At 41.6% G+C, this 12,486-nt stretch overlaps 1 protein-coding gene across 4 annotated transcripts in view; it reads left to right on the top strand.

The window, feature by feature from the left end:
• The window catches only part of LOC123977598 (estrogen-related receptor gamma-like), a 34,896-nt gene that overhangs the window by 10,765 nt on the left and 11,645 nt on the right, over positions 1 to 12,486 (top strand). For all 4 annotated transcript variants that reach the window (XM_046060409.1, XM_046060411.1, XM_046060410.1 and 1 more), the window contains exons 2-4: positions 5,906 to 6,142; positions 6,267 to 6,424; positions 7,679 to 7,795. In XM_046060409.1, coding sequence (XP_045916365.1) covers positions 5,919 to 6,142; positions 6,267 to 6,424; positions 7,679 to 7,795 — 499 coding nt within the window. In that variant the 5' untranslated portion in view covers positions 5,906 to 5,918. The remainder of the gene's footprint in view (positions 1 to 5,905; positions 6,143 to 6,266; positions 6,425 to 7,678; positions 7,796 to 12,486) is intronic.

The following is a 12,486-nucleotide window of genomic DNA, read 5'->3' as shown; positions in this document are numbered from 1 at the left end:
AGTCTTTAAAGCTCATCACACTTTCCTAAAGCCCAAGATGAGGTCTTATAATTGGTTGTTTAGTTGAAGCAAAAACAGAGAAAGGTATATCCTCACAATTTAGTGTGTAAAAGTACAGAATTTTTGTCAATGTTTTGCTTAAAAACTTCTGAAATTATTCATTGCTGATCAAATTGGTTGCTGAAAAACATTCTGTTGATTGACTAATCAACTAATCGTCTCAGTTCCATTGAGGTGTAATTTTTTTACACAAATTTTATTTACACAAGTGTTTTTCTCTTTGCTTTGGGGAGGTTTTGGGAAAAACTCCCAGGTGTGGGGCTTTGTTTGCATTGCTTACATTTGTTGTTGTCCAGCCCTGTTTGTTGATAGTGAACGTGAGTCATCCAAGGCTGGTGAAAACCTTCCCTGGCGGACGCACAGACACGAACAAAGCAAATGAAAGCCTGTGAAAAAATGTGCGAAGCAGCTGTTTGATTACCCCGAGACTGCTTTTTGATTGCCTTCCCTTTCTGCAATCATAAAAAATCATGTTCATTATCATCACTGCTGCGCTTTTATCAGCTGTCGCATAATCACTCTACTGTGGGTACACATCTCATTGTGCAATTTAGGTTTGGAATTAACTTTCCCTAGCAGAGAAAGATTAAGAGAATTCAGATGGAGGCAGAGACAGACAGACAGACGGACGTGGACCAAAAAGACAGTGAGGCAGAGGACATATGGATGCACAGGTTGGCTGATTGCTGGTGACAGAAGCAGCCAGATAAAGAATGAGAGAAAAGGCTGCAGATGATCCCTTGTATGGCACGCTATCCATGTTTCCAGAGCCTGCGGGTCCAAACTCCAGCCACAGGCACCTCATCTCCCAGCGAACAGCTTCGTCCAAAGCCTGACTAAGGCTCTTACGGCTGGCTGGGGGTGCCACTGATCCCTGCTCATCTCCTACTGGCTCATTAGTAAAAAAAACTCCACTGAGACCCCACTGACCTAAATAGCTGCTCCTCAGGGTTGGGGTTAGAGCTAAAAGGTTAGTCAACAGGACCTCAAAAGTATTTTTGGGGACATTGCAGGGAGAATTTCTGTCATGTTGCATTTTATTTTCCATTCCCCACTGCCTGTAGATTACGCCATTTTCTTTATATCTCTTGGTCAGTTCTCTCTTATTTTCTGTATTTCCTTCCCTCCTTGCTTTCTTCTCAGCCTCCCTCCCACCCTCCCTCATCCGTGGGTCATTGTCTGCATTATGACTCTGCCCATTTGAAAGTGAGTGTTGCCTTCTCGCTTTTCTTTCAACACCCCCAGGTTAATGAGCCACAGGACTGCCCCTTTCTTTTTGGCCCTTCCCGGCCTTTTCACACTCCCTCTATCTGTCTGCCTCTCTTGTAATTTCCTCCCACCTCTCTTCTTCTTCCTCTTCTTCTTCACTTTTTGTCTCCTTGTCGTTTCACGCTGCATTTTAGCCTTTGTTGCCAAGGTGCAATTAGAGTTGTTTTGGATACTGGGACACAAAGGGGTAAGGTATGATAACTTTGAATAGCCATTGACACATACACACATATTTATCCCTGCATGCCGCTGTAGAAACAGCACCAACAGTCTTTTGATGGGCTTTTATGTGGAGTTGTAGATTAGTAGTCTGTCAGAGTGAATATTGCATCACATCTGATCAGCCCACTCTAATGCCATTTCATTATGAAAGCAAAACGCCAACAACCTCATCCTCCTCCCTGTGATGCATTATAATAGGAGAACAAGAAGAGTATCTCACTGTACCTGTCATAGACTTGACACGGCAATATGGACGCCTGTGATGGATAGCTAATAAGTAAACCAGTGAGTCATTTTAAAAGGAAACTGAAATCTCCTCACTGTACTGTTTTTATAGTCTTCAAAGTGGATTGGAGAGGTGAGAGAAGACATGAGTTATAATGATATTGTTCATTGGTTATTGAGGTAAACTTTCCACAAACCCCATTTATAATTTAGCAAATGCTCCTTACATTCTTATTAATATAATAATAATAATAATAATAATAATAGATTATATATAAATAATATTTATATTAACAAGTGATCAAATAACTAGGTGTAATGTGGAAAGGATCACTTGTAGTAACAAACCCACAGAGAATTATCACCACAGTTCCCCCCCAACTCTTTTTGGCATCCTTAGGCTAATTGTTTAGGTTTTACAACCCACAACTTTTCTCTCTCTCACCACTGTCATTGATGTTGTTTCTGGTTGTAGAGGGAAGCAGTTTTCAGTGAAAAAGCTTTGATAAACCAACTGTATGCTACCTGCCCAGTGCCCAACACCACAGACAAAATTATCAACTAGTGCAACATTTAGCAGCTAAAGAGCCAAATATTTCTTTCAGGAGACCAAAACTGACCTAAATGACCATTGGACTTACATTTGTCAGAAGACCAGAAATAGTACTCCAAATAAATGCTTGCTCTGTGAATGTTGGATGTGTAAATATGCAAATGTATGCTAGCATGATCGCCCTTACACCTTTATAAGGCCCATAAATGTCCAAAAACATTATTTAATTCCGATTTAATGCTTTTACCAGCGACAACAACAGCCGGGTAACATGCTTCAGGTCTTCAGAATCACAATCAGAAGACAGTGGGCTTTGGAGGGAGGGGGGGCTTAAAGAGACAAGAGCATCTACAGCTTGTTTCAGACAGAGGCTGAAATGAAGGCCTACATGAAGAGCCAGTATAAGACAGAATTTAATTGTTTTTTTTACTTTGAATCATGCAAAGCTGCCATACAGGAATCACAGAACTGCAATATATGTCTGGAAAAGCAGTATAATAGGTCTCGACAGAGAAGATGGATGGTTTGAAAGAGGTGTCAAGGAAGCCATCTACACCAGGGTTGAGAAGCCATCATTGAACAGAGGAGGGGGTCTACGCCACCACTTATCCCCCACTTACAATGCTGTCCTTTCATCACTTCCCAGGAAACTCAACAAACGTAACCTATTGGCCTCAGGTGAAGATACCAACGATGGTCGTTCAGTCTTGGCCACCGGTAGTCCTAACGACTGTCGTTACAGCAACAAGGAACGAACCAGCAGTATCAATGACCCTGGCAAACGACCCCACTGAGGTTAAATAACTGAGTTTCCCTGCCAGTCAGTCAGAACTGAAGAAGTCCTTTGGATGAGGGACAAAATGTCTTCCAGTATCTTCAACCAAGTCCAGTTGCCCTTGACTTTAACCTTCGTTGGATATAATAGGTCTCCTTTAACTTCAGTGGACGCACTTTTGACAGGTGTAATTGCCCCCAAAGATTACATTGTAGCTATTGCAGCCTGTTTCGCAGCTGTTGACTGAGGTGATCTACCGGACCAATTCCACATCTTTTCTTTTATGTAAAAATGGGGCCCAGGAAGTCTCATTAGAGAAAATCTTACAAACTGCTTGTCCTATCTTAAGTTTCATAGATATGTATTACTTTAGAGAATCCTATCTTCCTGCAGATCAATTGTTTATGGATGTTTCCTATCCTATCTCAGACTTCATATCGTAGGAAATCCTATCTAGAATTGTAAACTTGATTCTTCAGTCTGCACTTGTTCTGTCATGCCTTTGTCTGTACACAGGACTGCCTTTCTTCCAAATTATTGACCTAGGAAAAATATTTGAATGGACGTAGCACATTGATCATATTCAAAATGAATCGTCTTGGCAGTTGATATATAACCATTAATACATGGTCTGGGAAATTGAAAGCATCATTATATGAATATAATAATAGCCTTTCAATTTTAATTTTTCTGTGTTCATGTTGTTCCCCGTCTTCATTGTAACTGCCATACAGACCTAAAGGCATAGGTACTGCCATTTTTGGAAGTTATTTTGAATTTAGGGCAGGGTCAATGCCATCTTAACTGAGGATTCCTAAGTTCAGATGGTGGATTCCCATTCTTTAGTTCGGACAGTTCTGTATTAGCTAAATCCCACCTTAAGATAAGATAGGATTTTTTCCAAAATGCATATTTCTGTAAAATCTAAAATCTTAAATGTCATCCTAAACTGAAATAAAATAGGATTTTAGACTTAGGAACTTTGTGTAATGAGGCCCCAGGTTTGAAAATACCAGAATAACCCTTTAAGATGACAGATGCTGTGATAACATTGCTACAGTTGCTTGGTTTTCTTATACAGACGTTTATTGTTTGCTCTCTCGGTGTCCTGTTGTCAGTTTGTCTCTTGCTGTGCGTCTGTCTTTGTGGGTTTGTAGTGGTAGGTCAATAACGCGTGCCCATGGTTTACTCAGGGGGTGGTTAAAAGCAGCCAGTCTTTTTGCCTACCAAATGACTTGTGGCCAAGAACACACTGATTTACATGGCAGGAAACAGACTGGCTTTGACGTCTACTTCACCAGGCCAAGATTAGAGTGGGAGAGATGTACAGCTGTGTGGATCCTGTGTGTGCATGTGTGCATTTTTCTCTGCATGTGGACATGCGACAGAGAGTGAGACAGCAGAGCGCTTTTCAAAGTTGGCCTGGCGACAAACAGTTGCATGCAAGTATGTGTCAGGGTGTTAATGAAGACACTTGCTTTAAAATGTGTCTGTAAGTGTGTGTGCAGGGAGCCTGAACATGTTCCTGATCACGTGAAGCTTAAGTGTATGTAGAGAAGTGGGAGCCTGTCTATGACTTTTATTTTTACATCCACACATGAACGCCCGACGCCACAAAGTGAGTCTGTTTGATTTCAGGATGTGTGTGTGTGTCGTGTGAGAGAGCGCAGATCACATGCCTGTGAGCCTACTGTACACCTCGTTTCATATGCTTTTTTTCTCCTCGCCGTCGTGACAGAGAGTCTGTTGTGGTCACATTGTAATCCAACAATAAATTATACACACTTTAACATGCAGGCCTAGAAGATTTATGTCAGGCAGTTATAATGAAGGTCTTCATATAAAGTACCTCTAAAAGTATGTTATAATGCCAATATACAGGGCATGTCTGTATTTTTGTCATCAGAACATATTTATATAATTATCAACAGAAAGAGCAAAAAGAATGTTGTTCTTAAAACCATCCGTTTTAAGGTATTTTTGGATTGGCTTTCCACAAATCTTAACATTTTATTTCAGTTATTGCATTGCAAAGACATATTCTAACATTTCATAACTGTAAAAAAAGAGAAAAAAAAAGAAGCTGTTAACTGTTGGAATGACCTGCTATCTGTTGTGGACTGCAGAGTGTTTGACAGGTCGAGTATGATGAGTAACTGAGAGACATAAAGAGACAATAGAGAGGGATAAAGAGGCAGGAAACAAATACGAGGAAGAAAGACGGCTGTGTTTGGACTGAAAATGATGGGCGATGATGATGTGGATGATTGCTAGTTTAGCCATTTCCCTAGGTTTGCTTAAGCAATCTTCTTCTTTGAAAACAAAGCAGTGTAATGGACAGCAGCTTTGCATATGTGGGAAATCACAAACGGCTGGTTTAGATAGGACTGGGATGGATGGATGCATGAATGAAGGGGCGTGGAGATGGAGAGTTGGAGGTAGTAGCAGCATTGGGAGACTGATGGGGGGGGTATAGTTTACATTAAATATCATGAGCTTAGCCTATGTAATTCTGTATGTGGTTTGAAAATACATACATGGATCCATAGGTTAATGCTAATGATTTTTCCAAGGTGCTTATTACATGATTACGTCTGGATAATGATGCCTGCCTTAATAAAACGAATCAAATCCCAAATACCTCAAGGTAAATTACCATTCATTAATATTAATAACAATACCAAGGTGTCTCATAATATAAAGCTGACCTGAAAGTCAAATCTCTCACCATCATGAATATGTATTACAATCATATCAATAATTTATCCTCTTTTTCCCCCTCTCTCCTCTCTTTTCTCTAGACATCTCAGCAGGATGTCAGTGAGGGGCTTGGACCCCACCTGTCCCTCCACTATAAAGCGTGAGCCCCCCAGCCCCAGCTCTCAGGGCGATGTCAGCCCGGCCCAGCCCAGTCCTGGAAGCTCTTCCTCGGACACAAACTCCAGCTACGGGCCCCTGACGAAAGGCCTCAATCACGGCAATGGCCTGGACTCGCCAGGTCTCACAGTGGGACTGGCCAACAATGCAGGAACAAACAGGTTGGTGGATGCGATATTGTACCTCATTATGTGAGTTTCAGATATTAAATAAAAGTTCTGTTACTATCTGAGCACATTCCTCTTTATTTCTTCACTTCCTCTCTTTCCTTCCACCTCTATCCAGGAGGTTTGGGGAGGAAGAAAGCCAAGTGAAGTGTGAATTCATGCTGGGCACGGTGGCCAAGCGGCTGTGTCTGGTGTGCGGAGACGTGGCCTCTGGCTACCACTATGGTGTGGCCTCCTGTGAGGCCTGCAAGGCCTTCTTCAAGAGAACCATCCAGGGTAAGACAGAGACAAACACACAAAACACACATTCATGCACAGGAACATGCTCAGTTTTATACTAGGTGACAGAGTTTATTGTGCATGGGTGATAATGCCTTCCTGCATCATATAAACCTGTTTTACGAGCAACATGGTGCAGATGCAGTTGTACCCTGAGCGTTTGTTTTGGTATAAACAAGCCCCGATCAGTTAGCTCATAGCTTCCGCCTTCTGCCTCTCAAACTGCAGAAAGGTTTTAAATAAAGACCTGTTTGCAAACAGCTGATATGCAGTTAAACTTACAGCACATCATGTATATAGTCAACATGTTTGAGTTTAGGCATTAAAGCTTCAGATAACATGTGATGCTGAACGTGTGTGCATTCGCTTCAGCCCCGAAAGTCATTAGTGGCGAGAGCCAGTGGCAATGGAAGGATTGTCCTGTGCTCTGTCGACTCGCTGCTCAGGTCGAGGTCTTGGCATGCTGCGTTGTAGTTAGGCCTTTAGAAGTTGGCTACTGTAGAGGGGTTCAAAGGGCAGACAGGGTGAGCGTCTGTCAGATCAAATGGGAGATCTGATGTCTGGCTCATCAGATACTTCCTGTTACTGATTGAGAGTGGCAGCTGAGAGCGCTGCAACTGGCCGAACGCCATCTGGCTTAACGTGCACATTTGGCTGCCATGGTTATTACTCCCGATTAGGTGTTGGGAACATGTTTTGGCGCATGGTTGCACTGATTGTGAAAGCAAAGATCTATGAGAGCATTTATCATAAGAATTTAAAGGTGCACTCCACTGATGACTGGAGCTATGGAGGGAGCTTTGTCAAATCCCTGATGTGATGTGATATCATCAATTTCTGCTACAGATTACAATTCATAACAGAAAGCCTGAGCACAAAAACTGGTGGTGTGGAATTTGAAACATGTGAGTACCTACCAGACAGGGATGGTCTTATGAAATACTCCAGTTGCATTATGGGACGTAGGTTTCCTAGGTTTCAGGGGTGTGAACCACACCAGTAATTAACAAACAAGATATCTTCTACTACTTCAATTTTGACCATTATTTTTTTGTAAATCTGTCTTCATGACTTTTATCACTGGACTACCCCTTTAAGATCTCGTGCTGTGACACATTTTAATGAAATGTAACTTTTGGAATGAGAACTGTGAATCTCAACGTGAATTAAATGTAAAGATGGTGAATTATTGCTCCATTGTCTCCACTGCAATTAAAAAAAATGTTTCTTATGTTATCTCTTCTCCTCCAGGTAACATTGAATATAGCTGCCCAGCATCCAATGAATGTGAAATCACCAAGAGGAGGAGGAAATCCTGCCAGGCCTGTCGATTTGTGAAATGTCTGTCTGTGGGCATGCTGAGAGAAGGTCAGCTATACACCGGAAATCACTTTTAAGACCTTGGTCAAATCACTGAGTTGCTTTTTCTGGGATTGATCGGTCGGTAGGCTTGGCAGAAGTTCAAACCCGATGCTTTAGACAGCCCAGACAGAGAAAAAGCACCTGGAAAGTGACGGCTAACACAATTCTGACTGCAATTTCTGGTTAGAAGCTGAGATTCTCTCAGTGTCTCACCTGGTAAATTGCTGATGGCATGTACTGTTGTTCTGTAGAGTCCAGTGAAACCTAAAACCTTTGACAGTTAAACTTCAGCCCCCCCAGCTGTGATGGGTCTGTGTGTGTAGGTTTGTGTATGTGTAGTAAACACAGGGCTGAACAATGCATGACCGTGTCTTTAAGAGGGAGGAGAGGGCTACTAACTGTTCAATTGTGTCTTTGCTTCACCAGTGTTCCTCCGAAATAGCTTCTGGAAACCTGCCAATGTGTGTGTGTGTGTGTGTGTGTGTGTGTGTAACACTTCAGCAGCAAGTGCGACAATGGAGTGAGTCGTTTCTAGGGGCTGGGTTGAGACTTTCCTAAAATTAAAATATATGGCATGAGATACATGAAACCTACCAGCCTATTGCTTTGAGATAGACAATAAAGTTTTATTTTATTTCCAAAGTTGAATAGATAAAAAATACAGAAAAATACAAAAAAGCTTTCACATTCCAACAAACTAAACTTAATTACATATGACCAAGGGTGGTGACATGTATACATACCACACAGAGAGTCTGTGACCGCAGTCAGGTGCTCCTCCTTAGTCTGACTGTGTGCCTGTCTGGTGACATATTGTTGTCCAGATTTAGAAGTGACTCAAAAAGGAAAACATTAGCGACCCCCTACAGTACCGGTCACTTGCTGCATGCTGTGTAAGGCCAAGAGATAATAATAAAGAGGGGAGAGCAGATAAAATGTGTGTGTGCGTCTGTGGTTGACCGAGGAGATGAAGCATTTAATTACTATTTAATTGTTTTCAGGATCTTACACCATTTTATTAATTACTGAGTTATTGAAGAGGGAAAGGGGTGGAAAAAGCTTGATTATCGCTTGCTAACAGTCAGCTAGCATCTTGTTAGCTCGGTCACAAATGGGACAACAAGTTCAGCCAGTTTATTAAAAAAATGTATTTGTACCCTGGACTCCTGTCTCATAATGGCCTGTAAAAAGTGCTTCTTTTATGGAGCCTTTTGGACTCTAACAGAGGAGGTAAAGTGAATGGCACAACACAATGAGCTAGCTAGCTTCCTCTGTTTTAGACTCTCCAGCTCTCTGTTCTCTCAAAGGTCAGCGCTGTCAAGGTGGCTTGCTAACTGTCAACAGTGTGAATTTACAAAGTTCTTAATTAAAGTTGAACTTGAAATTGTAGGATTTTTATGCAAAATTGCAGCATTTTAAATGCTGGTGTGACCACGCCTTTATACAAAGCTGTATGTTAGCCTAGCTTATTCGGAAGAGAAAATGAAAGGGACTCATAAAATTAGTCAATAAGAATTATAATAAATGTTCTGTAGGGGGCAACCTACAGCACATATCACAATTGTGTACTTCTGTGCAATGTCAGTTTATTACCATCATTTTGGATTTTACTTCCAAATAAGGTGATAATGTGGCAAAATCCTTGTTTACAAGCTGCGATGCCTCGCTGCTCTTTTCTTGCCCTGTCAGACTTTGTTTTAGAGATCACCATAATGCCTGATCTCAGCAATTACTTTCACGAGTATAATGTTATCATAACCAATAGAAATGGTGGCCAAAACTATGAAATAAGATCCCAGTTGTAATAAACTGGAATGATCCTTTAATGCCACCTACTCATCTCTAAACACACAGCAGCATTTGTTTATTGCTGTGTGTGTGTGTGTGTGTGTGTGTGTGTGTGAGTTATTAATACACAGAATTATAGCTTCTTTACAGCGTATCAGTTTGTGTATATGAGTTTGTTTGAACACTTGTCTGTCTGCACTCACCTTTATGCACACACCTCTGTGTCTTTTTGTGACTGAGTGTGTGTCTGTCTTTTCTCTAAATTAGCTGTGTTTAATAGGGTTTGGGCATCAACAGCATCCCAGTGCGCCTCTCAACCCCACTCCTCCCCTCGCCACCCCATTTGCTTTCCCTCCCCGCTCGTAAATTCCTCCAGATGCCTTGTGGGATTCCTGGACCTCCGTGAAATGCGAACCTCCCCTCGTAACTCCTGTCGTAAGCGCCCTCGTAACGCGCTTCACCGTGTCTCGTAATGCCCCTCTTCCCCGGAGAGGCCGCAGTAAAGGCTGAGACAGAGGAGCTGAGAGGTTTAATGGGGAGAGTCAGAGCCGTATTAAATACACAGCTAAAGACATATAGACCCCGGGCAGGATTTAATTATGCCCTGTTTAGTGCTCAATTCTTCAGTTGCTGTCGCTTCTAAGGGCAGTAAAAACATGTATGTTAGCAAAATGTGCGCAATATTTTATTTATCATACAGATGTAGGCCTAATTGTGTGATCCTGTATTTTAACGGTTTATGTTCCTAAGAAAGTGGTGCAGCAATACCTCTCTGTAAAGGACCTTCCTCTTCCTTCTTTGTCTTTTCTTTGCATCTTATCCCCACCTCCTGCTGGCCGAAGTTATTTGGTCCGAAGTGTGTTAATTGTTAATCTGTATTCTGAGAAAAGCATCGGAAGGGAACGGAGGGACTATTTGCGCGCTTCACTGCCAACTTTCCAAATCCTTTTCATTTGTTGACTACAAGCAGTGTGCAGGGAATGTAACGGGGGCCGCCATGAGTACATTTGTCACAACATCTGAGAAGTGTGGGATTGTTTATAGTGAACACATGCAGGTGGTGGCTGCCACAGAACACAGTAACCTGGAGTCCTGATCAGCGGCTGGATGTCCGTGGTCCTGATCCTGCTGCGCTGTGTGTGTTTTGGGAACCTGTAAAGCCTCCCATGTGAACATCCAGACACCGTAAAAAGAAGGCTGAGAGATGAAGGCGGCAAAAAATAGATCAATGTCTGAGCAGTCCGTGTTTATCGAACTCTGATGGGCTGTACAGAGGAGCAGGGAGGAGGTGTGTGCGTCTTTTCTGTTATCCACCAAAGCTATTCTCGGCCTTTTGGTTGTCAGCACATTCCACTGTGTAGAGTTACACTCTCACGCTCTGATGTGTGTGTTTGAATAACTGTCAGATCCGAGCACCAACACCCACAAATATACCCGTATAAAACACACTTTTTCTACACATGGAACAGCCAGAGTTGTTCGATTTAATCCAGTGTTTGCAGACGGTTTTTCTTAAATCTGATGACAACACACAGGTGCGCCTTCATCTCACACCTTGGAGTGGCACCTGCCAAGTGACCGGGATAATCCTGTCTTACTACTGGCCCCTCATGACATCACCAGAGAGTCAGGGATATTGGGTTTATCAGTGCAATCTCTTCTTTAATTCCCCACTCATCTTTTTGAGTATGAGCTGTTCACACTTTAACCTCAAAACTGCCCACTCATTTCTTACCATTGTTGGACCAAATGTGACACCCGAAAGTATGAAATAGTGCTTGATGATATGGTCTAAAAATCTAAATCTAAATGATGATTTGTTACATTCATCTTGATGACAATGATTTTTTTAAGACTTAAAGATGTGGGTTTAATGTCATTATTTGTTTTTGTACCTACAAGTTAAATTATTTTGACAAAACAATCCCAATTCACCAGCTCTCATTACAGCGTCTTCATAGGGAGGGGTCTGTTGACATCTGAGCTCAGTAGTTAGAATTTCATCTGTAACACTTTCATGACTTTGCCTCAGAGTTAAGGCTTGACCTTTGAAATAGTTGAAAAACAATTGCAACTCAAGATCCACTTAATATTTTTCTTCTTGATCGTTCAACAGTTCTAAACACATTTATTTATTGAGAGTAAATTTAAGTTTAAAACATTCACAATGTCTGTAATTCAATTAATTCAGTTTATTTTCCATTTCTAGTTCATTTAAAGCTCCTGAAAACTTGATTTCATGTCTGAAGTATTTCTTAAGATTTCTTAAATATTTTTTATTTTTTTATTTTTTTAATTAATTTTTTAAATTTTGTTTATATATATTTTAGTTTATTTTCACCAGGACTGTGTAGGAGTGGTTTGACTTGGTTTTATTTGATTTACAGTGGCCTGAAAACATTGGCAAACAACCTCAGAACTGTCTTCAGATTTTGATTCAAATATTGTTGAATCCTGATTCAGTACAGGGAAATACCACCCTGTCCTAATTCCCAAGTCGTTTTGTCGCGCCCCTTGGTGTCACATAAAGACACACAAGGTAGCCTTTAGCATATAAGAGTCACCTTAGTGTAGTATAAAGTGCAAGAAGAAAACTCAAATACACAAATCTCTCATGTAAAACATCCAAAACAGAAAATGTTGTGGTTAGGTAGGACGCCATCACTCAGAGTAAGAAGCTAATTGAGAAAAAAATGCTTGTATACAGTAGCCTACTGTACTAGGAAAAGAAAAATTGTCCTCAATTGTCATACCATCCCTGAGCATGATATTTCATTATAGTCCTACATAAGAGCCTGTTTGTTTACCACAAGGGTCACAGGCTACATTTCACACCATCGCTTTGTTTTGAGTGCCCCCCCCCCCCCCCCCCCCCCCCCCCCCCCCCCCCCCCCCCCCCCCCCCCCCCC

Source organism: Micropterus dolomieu, linkage group LG10 (genome assembly GCF_021292245.1).
Source record: "Micropterus dolomieu isolate WLL.071019.BEF.003 ecotype Adirondacks linkage group LG10, ASM2129224v1, whole genome shotgun sequence".
Classification (NCBI taxonomy): Eukaryota; Metazoa; Chordata; class Actinopteri; order Centrarchiformes; family Centrarchidae; genus Micropterus; species Micropterus dolomieu.
The sequence above is the reverse complement of the archived record's forward strand: the minus strand, read 5'-3'. Positions and strand labels throughout refer to the sequence as shown.